The 18,831-nt window shown below is 38.2% G+C and overlaps 2 protein-coding genes and 3 non-coding genes across 5 annotated transcripts; 4 read left to right on the top strand and 1 right to left on the bottom strand.

Moving 5' to 3' along the window:
* The first annotated feature begins 4,365 nt into the window (after positions 1-4,365).
* TRNAQ-CUG (transfer RNA glutamine (anticodon CUG)) lies at positions 4,366-4,437 on the top strand. The gene has a single exon. It is a non-coding gene; the product is annotated as a tRNA-Gln (tRNA).
* A 118-nt stretch (positions 4,438-4,555) lies between these two features.
* On the top strand, positions 4,556-4,627 carry TRNAQ-CUG (transfer RNA glutamine (anticodon CUG)). The gene has a single exon. It is a non-coding gene; the product is annotated as a tRNA-Gln (tRNA).
* Positions 4,628-4,924: 297 nt separating this feature from the next.
* On the top strand, positions 4,925-4,996 carry TRNAQ-CUG (transfer RNA glutamine (anticodon CUG)). The gene has a single exon. It is a non-coding gene; the product is annotated as a tRNA-Gln (tRNA).
* Positions 4,997-6,468: 1,472 nt separating this feature from the next.
* LOC149298504 (transmembrane emp24 domain-containing protein 10-like) lies at positions 6,469-9,988 on the top strand. Its single transcript, XM_089487374.1, has 5 exons — positions 6,469-6,645; positions 8,387-8,507; positions 8,601-8,674; positions 9,372-9,498; positions 9,867-9,988. The coding sequence occupies exons 1-5, from the start codon at positions 6,469-6,471 to the stop codon at positions 9,986-9,988; spliced, it is 621 nt and encodes a 206-aa protein (XP_089343500.1).
* Positions 9,989-11,290: 1,302 nt separating this feature from the next.
* LOC149298503 (NXPE family member 4-like) lies at positions 11,291-17,161 on the bottom strand. The gene is made up of 5 exons (XM_089487301.1): positions 17,072-17,161; positions 15,464-16,146; positions 14,981-15,042; positions 13,859-14,074; positions 11,291-11,826 (listed from the first exon to the last, which is right to left on the bottom strand). Exons 1-5 carry the CDS (start codon positions 17,159-17,161, stop codon positions 11,291-11,293), a joined length of 1,587 nt encoding a protein of 528 aa, XP_089343427.1.
* Between the last annotated feature and the right edge of the window lie 1,670 nt (positions 17,162-18,831).

The following is an 18,831-nucleotide window of genomic DNA, read 5'->3' as shown; positions in this document are numbered from 1 at the left end:
AGCCTACAGTCTCAATAGTGGGGACACCAGCTAGGTTGAAGGGACTTTCCTAGTAAATTCAAGACTGTTTATTACTGTTTAATATTTCAAGAGTCTCAGGTTCAGCTCTTATATAAAGAGCTAATGTCCGATGTGCCGGTGGCCATCAGCGCTGGAGCTTCTGGCCAGCAGCTGAATATACCTGGACGTATGGTACATGAGCATGAAGACATGGTCGTGCAGCCACACAAAGCCAGCTACTGCTTGCACCTACCTAATCAGGTTGCCAGTCTGGCCCTGGTTATGCACATGTGTATATTCCACGTAGGTGATGATACACAATATATCGTATTTGTCATGTTGTACATTCACAACAAAGATAGTGTCTTTAAGAGTTTGCATTAGCCCTACTGAACTCTGGTGTGGCACCTGGTTATAAATAACATGGTTGCAAAGTCTTGCATTTGCGATCCATAAACAAATCAATAACAGACCCAAGTTAAATATTTTGTGTGACATTTTGACATTCCTTTCTCTTGAATGAATTTTTCAGTATTGACTAATCTTCATCCTTAAAGCCAATGCCATGAATCACTTCCATAAAGTGAAAGTTTGAAATTGCTAAGTGAAAGAAGGAAGTGTAAGATAACACAGTCTCTTCACCACCCATTTACCCCTACATATATTTTTTGTGACAACATGGAAATCATAATGCTACATACACCGGCCATAACATTATGACCAGCTGCCTAATATTGTGTAGGTTCCCCTTTTAAGACCTGACCCGTCGGGACATGGACTCTACTAGAACTCTGAAGGTGTGCTGTGGTATCTGGCACCAAGACGTTAGTAGCAGATCCTTTAAGTCATGTAAGTTGTGAGGTGGGGCATCCATGGATGCATCCTGGTGCCATGTGTTCTCCAGGTAAGCGTTGCACATTCACCCGGTCATCCACATGATGTAAAAGAAAATGTGTTTCATCAGACTAGGCCACGTTCTTCCATTGCTCTGTGGTCCAATTATATATGAACATGCCCATTGTAGGCACATTCGGCAGCGGACAGAGGTCAGCATGGGCACCCTGACTGGTCTGTGGCTAAGTAGCCCCATACCCAACAAACTGCGATGCACTGTGTGTTCTGACAACTTTATTCAGAACCAGCATTAACTTTTTCAGTAACTTGAGCAACAGTAGCTCATCTGTTGGATTTGACCACATGGGCCAGCCTTCCCAACTCACCTGCATCAGTGAGCCTTGGCTGCCCATGACCCCTTCGCTGGTTCACTGCTTTTCCTTCCTTGGACCACTTTTGATAGGTACGGACGGCTGAAGGCAAGGAACACAAGAGCTGCAGTTTTAGAGATGCTCTGACCCAGTCGTCTAGCCATCACAATTTGGCCCTCGTCAGTCACCAGAAGACCATCAAATCAAGCTATCACCATTATGGAATAGAAAAGAGAGATTAACCACCTATGGAAGAGGATGCATTGTAGAATAAATGCCAGCGCTTAAACATTAAAGATTTTATTATTGACTGATTTTTGACTGACTTTGCAGTAGTGGCATCAACTAGAAGTTCACTGCAGGATAGGAGAGACTTAGCAGGATCTTCCTAGACCCTAGGATATCCAATTGTACCCCCTGCATGTATGTTTGATAAGCAATCATGGGAAAAAAAACTAATAATAAAAATAAAATACAATAAAATTTACAAAATAAAATCTATTGAGAGCCCAGTGAATGTCGTAAACAAAATGTATATACGGTATATATGTGTGTGGGTAATTAGAGGATGCTACTAAATATAAATTGCTCAGCTGGTGCATCTACTGTAAAAGGGGAATCATGGTATAACACATATAGTGAAACTGGCCAAAAAACATCTGGTCCTTAGGGTATCAAAAAGCCCTTTTCCCTAAGGGGTTAAAGAGGTAGCTTAGTCTTCTTCTCCTCTCAGTATAGGCAAAAAAGGAATGACAAATAGCTCAGTCAAGGTCTGATATAGCCATATCTCATTACTCTCAGAGGTGATATAGTTCTTACAGATAACACCTCTCAGTATATGTATGTAAATATATATATAATGTGTTAAATATATACACAAGTGACAAAAACAAATAAATCTGAGTATGACTTCACTTTCGTATAAAAGATATGTTCGAGTATCGTTGCATATTGTGAGAAATGCACTCATGCATGCACACATGCAAAAGCTAAACTAGTTCAGGTTCTTTGCCAGTTCATTAACCTTCAACTGTTTCTAATGTTTCAGTTAGGGCAGAAGCAGAGGGTAGCATGACTTTGCAAAGATACTTGGCATTTTCATAGGGGAAACCCCACCCAGCCATTCATTGTAATAGATTAAATATGAGTCACACCTAATGATGTAATATAAAGTAAGAACTCATACATCCTTTTAACCCAGGGCACCTTACAAATACAAATTTTACACCCACAGCCTCTTTTCCAGCCTGGATTGGCCAGTGGGCAAATATTCTGTTTGCCTTGTGGTCCACCAATATAAACATCCATACAGTATTATGTGACTGCAGGAATACCTGCTGTAGCTACACATATTATTGAAAGTGCCCAACTAAGAAAGACTTTCTACATTATTACATTATATTATATTTCATGTTTTGGGGCTGTAGAAGACTGTGATTCCCTCGTACCAGCCAAGCCTTCTTACCATCTTAGACCAGATGATTCGAACCCTGATCTGAGCTGAGGCCTTCTAAGCGGTTCAGAGTTTTAAAAATCTAAATGCAAGATCTGTTGAGGACCCTTAAGACTACTGTTTAGAACTGTTTTATTTAACCATACTCTTTTCTAGATAAATACTAAAGTTATCTACGCACATAGAGCGCATGTTTACATATAGTAAGTAAACTTACTACTTCTGTTTAGAGTCATTCTGAATATCTTCAATATCAATGGAAATACTGAATTATAGTAATAATGCAGATTATTGTATAATTCTAAATCTAAATAAACAGTGCATAGTGGTAACAACGTTCATCAATACTGAAACTACTCTCTATGAAAATACAAAAGGTAGCGTTGTGTGCACACTGTAAGGCACTCCTTAATTTTCTCATGCCAGCGCTTTAATCGAATGCCAAACTAGCATATACACCTAGATTCCTAATTACACACGATTTCTGGATGACGCAGATGCTGGGGGACATTGAGCAATACAAACTCTTCTGTAGGTTACATGGGAATACAGCAGTGCCACCCTGCGTAATGAATCAGATGCAAATCATGATAGAAATTAAGTGCCATATGGAGATATCTAATTTAAGAATGAACTCCTCTCTCTGTGTATTTGTGTCCAGTGTATGGTAAAAAGTCAAATGCACACCAAAAGGCCCATGGGGCATGGGGCATTGAAAAACCTGGGAGGTTCTGCCCAGGGCCAGATGCACCGCACTTGGGCCCCCTGGATAGCAGGGGCGCATTGTGCGGGAATGTAGCAAGAGAGTTGAAGTCTGTGCTGGATGAGTCTATCTTCTCCTCATATGGTTTCCATGTCCCTGCCTCTTCTTGTTCTTCTGTGTTCTTTCTTTGTCCGCTTCTGCAAAAGGGTGGAGCCTCTGGGCACACCCTCTCCCACGATTGGAGGAATGAAGAAGAGGTTGTCGCCGTGGCTTCACCCTTTTGTGGAAGTACTCTGAGAGGACAGAATAATCAAGATGGATAATGTCTGCATTATTCTGGCACTTTGGAGTACTTCTGCAAAAGGGTGGAGGCATGGGAACAGCCTCTACTCTGTTCCTACTATTAGGAGACAGGGTATGCCTGGAAACACCACCCTTTTGCAGAAGAGCTCCAGGAGGCCTGGTTCAAGTAGAAGTGGATGAAGAAAGAAGACACACGGTGAAGTAGATGAAATAAAGAAGACAGAAGAATAAGATGCGCTGCACATAGAACCCCTGGCAGCCCATCTTTTAAACTTGGGACCTCTGTAATCGCCACAGTAGGAAATATAATACAAACAAAGCAAGAATCTTTTTAAGAGATCCAGAGTCCACATGGCTTTCAGAGGAATTGTGAATTCATGACTGGTTTTCAACGTTTGCTGTGATGTCCTTAAAATGCAGTTAATCGAAATTTAAAACTAGAAGTATAGAAGGTAACATCCTGTTGAGTTCAATGAAAGCTTAACATACATGTCGTACAGGACACATGTAGTGCAGACATTGTATTTAAGTAAGTAGCATGTTTCAATAGAAAAAAAAGGTGAGGGAGGAGAAAAGTTGAACTGAAGTCTCATTTTCCAACTCCAATAGTGAAAAGAGTTTTGAAACACTCAAAGGCAGCAACACTTTACATACATATACATATCATTTCAGATCCATTGGGTTCCAACACTTGTATCAAAGGTTCCATGGTGTAATGGTTAGCACTCTGGACTCTGAATCCAGCGATCTGAGTTCAAATCTCGGTGGGACCTTAATATTGCTTATTAACTCAACAAGAAACACTAAAAGGTAGCAGCTATTTACATACATATACATTTCATTTCATTTCATTTCATTTCAGGTCCAATGGGTTCAAAAACTTACATCAAAGGTTCCATGGTGTAATGGTTAGCACTCTGGACTCTGAATCCAGTGATCCGAGTTCAAATCTCGGTGGAACCTTAATATTTCTTATTAACTCAATAAGAAACAATTGAACGCAATGAAGGCAGCAACCATTTACATATATACATATCATTTCAGGTCCATTGGGTTGCAACCTTCGTAGTAAAGGTTCCATGGTGTAATGGTTAGCACTCTGGACTCTGAATCCAGCGATCCAAGTTCAAATCTCAGTGGAACCTTAATATTTCTTATTAACTCAATAAGAAACAATTGAACTCAATGAAGGCAGCAACCATTTACTATAAATATATACATATCATTTCAGGTCCATTGGGTTCCAACCTTCATAGTAAAGGTTCCATGGTGTAATGGTTAGCACTCTGGACTCTGAATCCAGCGATCCGAGTTCAAATCTCGGTGGGACCTTAATATTTCTTATTTTTAAAATATTGTACTGAAGGTTACAGTATGATGCCCTGCCAACAAAGAATGCATATTAAAGTATTTTAATATGAATCCTGCATATAGATAACAGTTAATTTTGTAACAATTATTTAATTAAGGACACATTGTGGTGACATGGAGCACAAGTACTGTTATTTTATGTACCTAGTCACCAGTTGTTGAAAAAGTGATTCATTATTTAGGCTACGCAGAGTTAATATTTTAAATTGTTGAATTAAATAAATAGAAGTTGCTTCTGATCCATAGTATTTTCCTAGAGGTGCTTTACTAATAATCTTTACTCACTCTTAATCCAATTCTCTCAAAAGTCCCTCAACTGAATAATAACTGTCGTTATTCCTATCTAACTCTGCATGAGCCCTGCTTTAGCCATGTGCACAGCCTCGCAGTTGTATCAGACATTAGACCTCTAGCACCAACATGACACTGTGCACATATCTCACACTAAGTGCAAATAACAGTCTGTCAATATAATAGTGATCCCCCAACCAGGCAGATAGTTGTAGTATTACAATTATATTACTACAATTATTATAATACCTAATTATTTTTAATTTGCTAACATTCCACTGTTCTTTCTGAGAGTTTCGGCTTTTTGAAAGAGCAAATCACACTGTACTTTTCTATCATTTAGTTATCGTCCTATGGCTGTAACATATAGCTAGACAGATCATCCGCTCAGGTTCATAGCGCCCCTTAGTGTCTGAAGTTCGGTAAGAAAAGGAGACACGGCTGTAGTGAACACCGGATGTACACGCCTGTAAATCACACTGGGAAGACATTACGTAAGACACACCTGTGCAAAACGTCATTTTTGTGTTACTGCCCTTTTACTTACATAATCACATTGCGGGGCACCCTACTGTGAATAATAATAATATGACACCTATAGAACAAAAAAAAATGGCGGACAGTTAATGTCAGGGAACAGTGCTCAGCTATCACATGCAATAGATTACCTGTTTGTGTCCTTAATACTGTGAGGGGATTAAACAGGAATGGAATAGGAAAATGCCCAATGAATATAACATAAGGTATGAGGTAATTAATGTCCTCTGCTAATGGGTCATCACTACACGTTACGGTATAAACCATTCGACGTCTAAATAGACTCGTGCTACTACATAGAGCCTAATAAGCTGTAAATGTATTCCGCACCGACCAGCAACAGCGGCCACGAATCAGACACGTAGACCAATACAAAGCAATCGAATGAAAGTGAGGCTTGTAACGCATTGAATTCGGAGCCGGCTTTCATCTTGAAACGCGGAAGTAAGCCTTGAAACGCAAGACTGACCAATGGCAGGGATCGGTTGTAATACTCGTAAGCTCGGCGAAACACACATTTTACACGACAACGGAAGTAAAGCTCCCCCTTGTTCCCTTAGTAACTCTGTCAGGTTTTGGACCTGATATCCCCATATAATAACACAATGATATCGTTTTTGTTGCTCATTAGTACTTTTAGCTTACTTCCCGGGACTGAGGCGATCTCATTTTATCTCCCTGCTCATGGAAAGAAGTGCTTGAAGGAGGAAATCCATAAAGATGTTCTCGTAACGGGACAGTATGAGGTGTCTGAACAACCGGGTCTTTCGTCAAACCTCATGGTATGTAAAACCTGTGCAAAAATTCAAATTTCTGTTAACAGTTATTGTTTTAGATAGCGCCATCATATTCTGCAGCGCAATACAATGGGTAGACAGGACATGAGAAGCAGTTTATAACAACAGTTAGCGCTGATCAAAAGAGCTTACAATTTAGAGGAAAGTCAGTGTTGATGGTGTTGTAACCGTCATATTTAAATCATTATTGTCAAATTTTGCATTAAAAATCTAAAACAGATTTATGGTAGATTTTTGTTTGAGCAGCACTGTGGGCTTTACTTGCATCTGGCGTTTATACTGTGATGGCAGAGCACATGGAGGACTTTACTTGTGCTTTTTTTAAAGTATTTGGTAAATACGGTTAGACAGATGTTAATATTGTGCTGTTTTAAATAAGCTATTGTTTATGTTAAAGCAATTGAGGCGATTAAATAAACAATCCCTGGATTTACTTAAATCATCTGACATTTCCCGTTCTGATCCGCCGGTTTCTATAATTGAATTTATTCAATTATTTATTCAAACATAAATTTAATGGAATTTATGTCATCTGTTATGCAACCTCCTGATGTCACTGGCTCATTGAATGAAACTCCATTCCTCACAGGCACTATAAGGTGGATTCACAAAGGTGAACTGCAGATGGCCACCATGTCTAATCGAACATGTGTGCCACTGGCACCCTGAGTAAGTCAATGAATGAATGATTGACTTGTCCATAACCCAAGACATCAAGCCCCAACTCTAGTTCATTCTAGCACCTGCTCGGCAATGGACAGCACTTCAGTTCCACCATGCTGGAAACGATGGCAGAGGTGAAGCCAGGGGCCAGAATCCCATAGCAGTTACTTGTGCAGAAGAACACTCCGTGATCACCATTGCCCCCGCAGTGAAGGGAACTGAGTAGTTTGCATGCACACAGGAAAGCTGGCAGCTTGGCCAAAGCATTGAACCTGTTGGTACAGTACCCAATGCCAATGATATGGAGTCTGTATAACATTCTTTGGTGCCATTATCAGGAAAACTGGCTAAACCAGGGATTATATATTTATCTCATAATTAATGGAAAAAGATCGGATGGTAATCTGATTCTTTTTTCTAAAAATGACTTTACTAATCCACAGGGAGCTGTTCTTTCATACATGGCTATTTGTTTAATTTGAATCATTTGTTTTTATATTCATTACAGGACATGCAGTCCCTTGCATTACCTTTTTAGGTTATAGCTAGAGGTGGGCAAGAGAGTCGGCTACTTGGCCACGGACTAAATCATTGCTGAGCCAGACCCCTGGATCACCCCAACGATCTGTGCTAGCTCTTGATGAACCAGACGTTGGGCTAGAACCAACTCCGGCTCCTCAGCTATAATTATAGCTTATAGCTAATTTCTGAAAATTGAACAGGCATAATTACTATATGGCGGAGTCTAGTTTATTGAAAAGATTGTGGTTATCAACCAAGAGGTTATGGCTAAAGATGCAAGTCTGTACGTATATTTGTATATAGGGCTTGCATCTGTACATAGTGCTTGCATTTTGTATTTCTGTATTAGAGAGATGCAGTAGTATGCAATCATTATACCAACATTACTAAATTATATATCCACTACTAAACACAACCTTGTGATGTAAGGGAATTGGGGGGGACCCCGTTAAATAACATCCTCTCATGTAAATAAATGTGTTGTTACCTTTCCGGAAATGGGTTATTTCAAAGAAGGGTTTCTAACCGACTATATTTCCAGGTCAGAGACTCCTCAGGACACATTCTTTATTCCAAAGAAGAGGCAAAGAAAGGAAAATTTGCCTTTACAACTGATGACTATGATGTGTATGAAGTCTGCTTTGAGAGCAAGGGTACAGTTGGTCAGTTTCTCTTAAACAAATCACAGCTATTAAGATGTTTTGTTGCCATTATATAGTTCTGCTTCCTACTAATCTCGTTTCTTTTCCTTGTAGGTAACTTAAAGTTGCCAGACCAGCTGATTATCCTTGATGTCAAACATGGTGTGGAGGCAAAGAATTACGAAGCAGTATGTACAGCGTATTTTTAGAGAATACTGTATACATTCTCTTCTCTAGAGCTAAGAGAACCAGTTTGCTTTAAAAATATCTTAAATTGACAGCAGTAAACACAGGACATCCAGGGACATGCATTTTGTTAAAGGGACAGTTTAATGGCCCAGACATCTTCACCCAAAAATAATGCATGTTAAATTGCGTCGGGCAACTTGCATGGAGGACATCATGTCAACTCGGCATATCATATGCACTAATGTGCAAATTGTGGCTGAAGTCTTCCTTTAAAATTACATTAGCATTAGCATTGTTACTTAATTTGCCAAACTACTTTACAGAACAGCCTCCTCAACAAATAATGCATATTAAACTACTTTAATATGCTGTCTATATTTTGTGGGGAAAATGAAACACAGGGCACCACCCCTCTGCAGTCAACCCCTTTTTTAGGTTTTTATTTTACCTTGTCTCTTCACAAATCATCTTTCTTTCATACTGTTTGTGTGTTGGCTTAGCAGTCATTTATAGAACATTTCTTAACATCACCATCCTACCTCTCTCTCTCTGGTGCTCCCCGGGCCGCTGCACCTTTAGCTCTGTCCTAGTCATACGTTATACGAACTAACATGTACAATTTCGGTTTTTACTCAATTATGTTTCTCCATTTTTACTTCACACTCTTGTTAATCCTCATTCTCTTCCTAATCTTAGCTTGCCAAAGCAGAGAAGTTGAAGCCACTCGAAGTAGAACTGAGGCGGCTTGAGGACCTGTCGGACTCTATTGTAAAGGACTTCATGTACATGAAGAAACGAGAAGAAGAGATGAGAGACACAAATGGTAAAAAATACCCTTATTTTCAGCATTCAGAAGCTGCTGTTTAGTTTGCAGTTTTAGGTAAAATAACATGAAAAACAATGGCATATCTATTAAATAGGTTTATAATGAATAAGGAGTATATTAAATCACAATGTACATTGCTAGTGCTGTCCCATTAATCCAGTTATCTTAAAAAATAAATCACCCTTTAAAAACTATAGGTAGTTTTTGTACGTTAATTTAGTTTTGCTAAAAAAGAAAAAAAAACGCAGGTAACAGTTCCCCCTATAAATAAGTAGACGTTTCTATCGTATGTAGATGACGGGTCCATGGGGATATTTAGAACTCATTTCCATGCTTAATCTTATTAGTGTTTTCTGTCTCCTCAGAATCCACCAGTCTACGTGTGCTGTACTTTAGTGTGTTTTCCATGCTCTGCCTTGTTGCCCTTGCCACTTGGCAGGTTTTCTACCTCCGGAGATTCTTCAAGGCAAAGAAACTCATCGAGTGATTTTGTAGAATGGATCTGTAGATATCAGCATTGCAGTCTGTAGTTTGTAGTCTCGAGTGCCACCAGACACAGGGTGTCACGTTGTAAGGTAATAGGAAAATATGCCAACACTCCTTTGTTCTATCGTTTCACTCTCCTTCCACGTTACTGTAGGTTTTTGTTTATAATATAAATAACCATGTATTATTTCATTGTATGTTATACATGTTGTGGTTTGTTCCCAACCAAACATTGTCAGAAAGAAACATTTTGATACCCTTTATGGGGAACTATTTTATCCATGGCAACTTTTTTCCCATTTGATTTGGCATGAAATGTGAGTTCTACTGCATCCTCCATAAAGTTGACTAATAAAGTTTATTGAAACTTTATTTTATTTTATTGAAAAGTTTATTGAAACTTCATGGATGTGAGTAGTGCCTACACCAATAATATACTATATAATGGTAAAGGGGGAGCTAAAAGACCGTGTTAAAAAGTGTTCCTGCCAGCTAAACCTTTGGTAAATTGAATTATATGTGCTTGCATGCGTGTGCCTATTTTTGTGGATTGTCTCTGTATGAATGCATGTGCCTTTTATGAATGTTCCCATATGTATTATACCTCTGTGTGTCTATGTATACCAGGGTAGCAGCACCAGAACAGAAGCAGTGTCTCTTCTAGAATTTATGCATGATCAGTTTTGTCTTGTTTGCCATATGTAGTTTTTTAGGGTTTTTATGGACATTACCCTTTCTAAACATGAAAATTTTTTTTTTTTTTTGCTTAGTCTACGTGAAAAGCAGCTTAGCAGACCCCATGCTCCCATAAAAAAAATTATATATTTGGAAAGCAGACAGTCCAGAGTATTCCATCAGGAGTATTTGCACACTTTTCATGCAGCTAAAGATAATTTACTTAATCTCCTTATTAAGAAAATACCCCAGAAGCATAGGTTTTTTTTATGCATATGTTTGGAATTTGCTGGGCAAGAAATGAGTTGTACTGTGCCCCCCCCTTAGTGTCTGTATCACTGTATAATTATAGGAATTGTGCTGCACCACTCTCTGCATCTGGAATCTGGATAAATAAAAATATATATTATGATAGGAGTAATGCTGTATCACCGCCTGTGTCTGGATCACTGTATATTGATAGAGATCATGCCGTGTCTGTATCTGTGGTGCACCACTTTCAGGTTCAGTGTACATTCATGGGAGTTATATTGTACCACCTGCTCACTGACAAGCCTTACATTAAATTTCATTAAAAGAAATCAAATCCACGACAATATTCCTCACATTCTCATTGGATGCATTTTCGTTAACAAATATATGTCATTAGCATATCCACTTCATTTTGAACATATGTTCGTGGAGGGTGAATAATATTATAGTCAAATGCAGTTGTCATATCCCACCCGTTAACAAATCCAACATTTAGGTCTTTGAAAATTTGTTCCATTATTAAATATTGGACACATCCATGGAAACTACATAACAACTCCAATTCATTCTCTCGGTCACCGGAATTTTCAGACTTTATTATAACTTTGGTTTGTGGACTTCTGATAAAAAGACGTTCCAGTGCTTTTCGGATGTTAATAAGTCTTCTAATATAGTGATGTAGGGGGTGAGATCTGAAATGCACACCGATATTCAGTACTATAACTGTGTGTTGGTGTCCGCCGATAAGGTCAATTTCTCGAGGGATAGTGCGTTCCTCTTTGTAGGATTGGTATGAGCCCCCAACAAAAGGGCTGGCATGTCTTTTCCAACGAATCATTATATTTCTTTGCACATCAATGCCTAAAAGTTGTTTTGCCCATCCAGTTTCATATCCGTTTAAGGTGGTGAGAGCTAAATATGTAAAAAAAAAAAAAAAAAAAAAAATTCTATTATTAAATAAAATAATGAGATGTTATATTTTTGGTAGACAGTTATTTATTCTGTGACCCTCCTAAAGTGTATCTAAAAAATCTACAATTGTTTCAAATTTGTGTCTACTCCTGACAATAAACTATAGATTATAATTAGATTATAAAATTATAAAAGAGCCATGACCATTTCTTCTGTACCAGTATGTCTTAATGTTGTTTATTTTATTATCTTATGGTGCGCTATAAATACAATAGTAATAGTAATGCACTGAGTGAACCAGCATAAACAGAAGGTCCATGAAGGTGTTTTGTATAAAGCAGTAGAGAACTGTCACCAGCCCAACATTTTGTATAGCTCAATTAATTGATCTAAACAGCCAGTAAAATGTGTATTAAAGATACTTATCTTAAACTTGGTGTTTTATTTTATATAGAAGATGATGTGTGTGTTAAAAAGTGGTAGAACTATCATCTCCACCTCTCCATCTTCCCCTCTGTCAAAAGCACCCAGGGCAAATTAGCTGCCACCAAAGACGTGGACATTGAAACATAGAACACACATGCTAACACATACTCCATCTTACACCCCTTACGCATACATGCTCACACACGCACTTACACATAGAAATCCATGATCACATACACTTATACATAGACATCCAAGCCCACATACACTTATACATTCACATTTTAATGCTCACATAGACTTGTACACAGACATCCATGCTCACACACTTACACATGCTCACATGCATACAAATATACATACCCCTTCCACCCACACATACTTAACTATTCTGCAGATTTAGTTTTCACGTTGTAGTTGCGTGCCTGTCTCTCTCCGTGCCAGTTCAAATTTGTTTAGAAAGGATCCTTCCAACCTAGATTGTTGCAGTCCAGGACAGAAAAGCCATTTCTAAACAATTTTGAAGCTGTATGGAGAGAGACAGGAACAAATGGTTGCAGAGGTCGCCCAGGCCCCCGAGCCACTGCTTTCCATTAAGACCCTCTATAATTTCACTAATAAAATTGTTACAGTTCCCAATACTTATCCCTGGGGTACCCTACTAGAAACCAGACTTTTCTCTGAGTATACACCATTAACTACAACCTTCTGCCTCCTTTCAATTAACCACTGCATTATCCATTTGACTATTTTGGCATCCAAACCCAAAGACTGCCTTTTCACTTAAGTTTTCCATGGGGGACAGTGCCAAATGCCTTACTGAAATCTACATAGACTACATCAACAGCCTCTCCCAGGCCAATTATTTTACCCAGTGAAAAAAATAAAGTTAGTTGGCAAGATCTCCTTGTAATAGACCTGTGCTGTTTATGTGTAAAGGGGCAAATGCAAGTGGGCGGATTCTGCAGAATCCCACCATGCATTTGCAAAATGGATAACATGAAAATTTACACAGCTTACATATGCATTTTGGTGTGTCCCTTTACAAAAATGTCAGGATTTATTTATCATCCAAATCCCTACAATTGTGTAACATTATAAGCATTTAACTTTCATTTTAACCTTTTTTCCCCCCCTTCAATGTAAAGTAGCTAAGCTCTTTATTTATGATTCTGACAAATTTTTGTTTTTGTTTTCTAGAAATAAATTGAAAGCTTAGTTTATATTAGGCAACAATAAACATTCACATATCCCTCTTTAAAATGCAGTTCATATCAATTAATCATAAAGATATAGATTATATAGACATAGAGCTTACAAGCAACCACTCCACCTAGTCTATACACACCTAGTCTATACACAAAAATAAAATGTATCCCATAAGCAATATAGAGGAAATTATACCGTCTTAAACCATTGTACTGGGTGTAGGTGCAGGGCTGGTGATTTAAATGGGCTGAGCAAAAACAATTATTATTCAATTGTTTTATAATGCATACTCTTAAAATGAAATTCTGTACCATCTACCATGGTAACTTGTCACTTTTTTTGAGTACGTTTCTTTTTCTTGTCTGAGAAAGTAATCTAAACATTTATGAAAACTTACTTTTAAGTTCGCTCTGGAAGTATTCCATCCATTGCCGTAGAGTTGAATCTCCAAAAATGTAGATGAATTTCCCCTGTATGCATTTGTTAATTTCTTCCATACTACGGTAGGTCAGCATACTGCAAGTATGTGGATTCCAGATATTTTCCATAAAATATCCACTAGGATATTCTAACTTCATACCAATTTTGCATCTTGTCTTAATGACAGTATTGTCTAAAAAAGAAAAAAAAACTAAATATGCAATTTAAAAAAATAAATAAATATAAGGTAGAATGTAAGGTCATACATGTAGCTGAAACAGGGATTAAGAGTCAGTAATGTCGACACATAATAAATATAAAAAACAGACAACTGAGTCTGAATCTCATACAGCCCCACCAATGACGACTGCATATGAAAGTACTTTAATAAGCATAGGGAAAGGGTAATAAGATTACGGAGAAACCCCCTCCATGGTCTGCAAAATCAGATTAAGGTTGATCTCACACTCCAGGTACCTATGGTGTGTTGCTCTTTAGAACACTGGATTCATAGTTTACCACCACCAGTACTGCCAGCCACTTTAAGATACCTGTGTCATCATGTCTGGGGCTGGTTGAACCTATCCTCTGTTCCTCCTCAGTAGCATTTTAACCATCTACTGACACTTTATTAGGTACACTTGTTCAATTGCTTGTTAACACAAATAACTAATCAGCCAATCACATGGCAGCAACTCAATGCATTTAGGCATGTAGACGTGGTCAAGACATCAGAGCAAGAGCATCAGAATGGGGAAGAAAGGGGATTTAAGTGACTTTGAACGTGGCTTGGTTTTTGGTGCCCAATGGGCTGGTCAGCTGGGATTTTCACGCACAGCCATCTCTAGGGTTCACAGAGAATGGTCCGAGAGGACTCCTGAAATCAGTGCTGGCCAGTGCTGGAGCTGGGTGGTGTGAGTATAGCGGACATGCATAGCGGCAAGCAAGAGAAGGAACTGAGGAGGATAACGTGTAGAAAGGGATTTTGCTGAATCCCTTCATATATCGGCCGAGGTGTGACAATTATAATTTAAAGGGGGCACTCTGTTAAAGTGCATTTGATGGATTGTCTCTTAGAAAAAAAACAAATGATACTCACTGTTGCAGTTGACAGTTCTGATATTTCCAAAATCCTTTGGAATTTCCACTCTGATATTGGACCTTCAGATATAAAAACAAGAATAACTTTCAGGTTAAATTTGTGAAGAGCATAAAAAGTGTACATAATAAAGTACACTTTTTTTTTTCCTATAAACTAACCACCATGTGCTGGAATTCCTCTTACATACAGGCTACATTCTATTATTATTTTCTTTTATATTTATTTAGCAAAAACAGTTTACTAGAAAGAATAGACAAACCAATACATCAGGTAAAGAGGATTCTGTCACAGTATTTCTCCCCAGAAACACTTCCGAGTGATATGAAAAAAGCAAATAAACAATTTAGAAATAAGGATTGCGTTAATTCATCGGTGCTAAAACATCATGTGATAATTATTTTGGGAAATAGTTTTCTGAGCCTTTCTGAACTTTAACATCAACTACTTAAAGTAGACAGCAAAAAACATAATTTAACTTACTTTTCAAAAAGGCTTTTTTCTATCTTAGTCAAATTTGACTTTAGGTTTTTAACACTTAATATTTCTGTAAGTGAATTGCACGAGTAGTTCAATGGCTTCTCACAGTAGAAATATTCCTCATCTCTGTGATCTGCATATTCACAGGATTCTTTTGAATTATCACGTTCAAATCCACATTTGACCTCAGTTTGTTGGTTTTCCATTGTAAACTTGCCTTTGTACTCTATGTAACCATACCATCTGTTCCTTGAACTCCAAACGGCTGAGATTCCTTCACTCGGGTGAATTAGAAACACTGACACAACAATTTCACCTTCCCAAAAAAGAGTAAAATGGATATGGTAGGTCCCATTTTTAAAATCCTCAATCTTTCCAGAGGCTGCGGCTCCAAGTTTTTGGGTGAAGATTCTTGCCTTCAAGTAGTCTCCTCCATAATTCTTCCTTATTCTCAGATAGTCAAACATGTCAACTTGGACAATAAGTTTGTCCCCAACACAGTATTTTTCTTTTGGATTTACAATGGTGACTATGCTATTCTTAGCACAAGATGTATTATCCTTGTGGATTACACTGACCTTAGGGACCATTTGATCCACGCGAGAAAAGATTTGAGTAACTTGAGCTTGAAGTTCAGATACAATTTCAGTTGGTTTTCTTGATACTGGAATACCAGATCTGCAAATCTTACAAAAAAACCAAGATACAGTTAGTATTATCACAGAAAAAAAATGCATTCTACAGGATGATAGATAGACCTGAAAATACATTACTAAAAACAAAGTTATTTACAACAGTAAAATGATTAGTAATACACATTTCAAATACACTTGTAGCTCTACTAAAAAAACGGTGCTAAAAATCTAAGAGGAAGGGGGACGTGTGTGAGAGGCATGGATTATAAGAGAGAGTGAATGTGTGTATGTATAAATGTGTAAGTGTATATTTTTATGATGGCTGTGTGTTTATGTTAGTGTATGGTTTTTGATTGTGTGTATGTATGCTTGTGTGAATTTATACATATAAATGCTTAGTGTAAGAAGGCAATGTGTATGTATTTATAAGTGTATGATGTTGGAGGGGCTGTGTGTGTATGCATGTAAGTGTAAAATGTTCATGGGTATGTGTATATGTATGCATGCCTGTTTATGGTGTTTGAGTGGTTGTATGTATGTATGTGTGTGTTAGTGTACAGTTGCCCCTGACTATCATCATATCCACAACACCCTAATTCATTCCAATATCCAAATAAAATCATTATCCCCAACCACCATATTCATACCCCACAACTTCATATTATTACCTACCATAATTTTCATCCCCTACCATTATCACCACATATTGAATATATAATCCTTCCCCTTCATCTTCATGCTCCCTAACATAACTTCTTATCATCTCTATACCGATCCTTTATTTCCCTATAATTTTAATACCCTTCCCTTAGGGTATTTTCACAAATTCATACAATTTAACACAGGGACGTAACTAGAAACCACAGGGCCTTGGTGCGATAATTGCCCCGGGGGGCCCCCCGACTTCGCATGCAACATGTTCCACAGTGCCAAATTGTTGTCAAATGTTATGTTTCTATCTTAAAATTGTAATTACCTTATGTGCATTTAAGTGAAACAGGAAAGATACGATCATATAAAATACGGATACCAAAATCAAAATCATTCCATACTTCATCAGCTTCATGGTCATAAATTTCTGTGCAAAAAGGGAGGTAGAAGAGAATATTTTAAATACAATTTTGTTTATATGTCATTTTTGCAAAAATAATGTATAAATTAGTGTTTGAACTATAATTGCCAACATTTATTTATAAATGTGTTGTGGAGGGTGTATGGTATGTATGGAGGACACAGAAACAATTAAAAGGGAGAATAATGTAAATGATAGAGGAAAGAGAAAAAAATGCGGACAGGAACAACATCAGGTTCAGCAGCAGATGATTGCTACATGTAGTGGTACCCGATCAGATCACTGTTCATACAGGAGGGAGATGAAGGATGCCACAAGTACTGTGAGTGTGTGTGTATATGTGTTTGTGTGAAGACATGTGTCTATACATGTTTGTATCAGTGGCATAACTACAGGGGTCTCTGTAACGGGCCTGTGCCTCTAGGGGGCCTGGTGCGACACCCTGTGACCCCTTTAGAAAGGGCCCTTCCGACCTAGACCGCACCAATTATTGTTTTGCTATAATCACTGCATTAAAGCATTTGCATCTTTTTGCAAGACCAGCAACAATTAAGGCTGCCATCAAGTAATTGCTTACTAAAATATATCACCAAATTACCCCGTGTTAAGAAAATGCTTTTTCTGCTAAATAAGAAAAACATTTGTTAAAAAAAAACGACCTTATGTCTGCAGCATGCAAACTGTGTCTCTGCCCAGGCCAGGACCCCGTGCCTGTGAAGGAGCAACTATCAGTGTGAAGAGCTGGAGGAAAGCTAGAGGGAGAAGAAGAGAGCAGACCAAACCACTCTGACAGCAGAGGGTGTACAGAAGTAAATAAAGGCTTTCTTGCTGCACTGCCCTGGCTTATAAATGTGGAAGAAGGTTGAAAACCAGCCAAAGGGGTAAATGACGATGAGATGGAACTTTCCTTTTGTATGTATGGAAACACAGCTGCAGCCCTTAAACAACACTCTCCGGGTGTCGAAGTATTTCAGCCAAGGTCCACTAGGGGGCGCTCATGTATTCCATTCGATATAAAATAAAAATAATGGAAGCAAACAAAGAGATATATAGTGTAGGTGTTCAGATAAAAGTAATCTGCCCAATGTATCCCGAATTTTGCACTCACAGTGTTACTGTGTTGGTCAACGCATAAAACGAAGGTACCCTCAGGATCCACGTATGGAGTGTATGTCAGGGAACTCAAGGGGAAACAGAAGATATCCGATAGCGTGATATTGTTTTTAGGTGCAGGGAACGCAAAAGATGGAAATATATATTTATTTATCTGTTTCCTGGAAATAAATATATATTTCTTACCATACCCACGGTGTGGACAGTTATCTGTTATACTGTACACCTACTGGAATTCAACCATTTGGACCCACCGGATCGAGGCACACACCAACGGGGCCTTATTGTTACCAGGGACTACGGGCATATTTATGCTTTTCTAAGTGTAAGTACATTTCCATCTTTTGCGTTCCCTGCACCTAAAAACAATATCACACTATCGGATATCTTTTGTTTCCCCTTGTGTTCCCTGACATACACTCCATACGTGGATCCTGAGGGTACCTTCGTTTTATGCGTTGACCAACACAGTAACACTGTGAGTGCAAAATTCGGGATACATTGGGCAGATTACTTTTATCTGTACACCTACACTATATATCTCTTTGTTT

This window comes from Sceloporus occidentalis, unplaced genomic scaffold (genome assembly GCF_023333645.1).
Source record: "Sceloporus occidentalis isolate IW3139 unplaced genomic scaffold, rSceOcc1.0.p SCAF_32, whole genome shotgun sequence".
NCBI classification, from domain to species: Eukaryota; Metazoa; Chordata; class Lepidosauria; order Squamata; family Phrynosomatidae; genus Sceloporus; species Sceloporus occidentalis.
The sequence above is the reverse complement of the archived record's forward strand: the minus strand, read 5'-3'. Positions and strand labels throughout refer to the sequence as shown.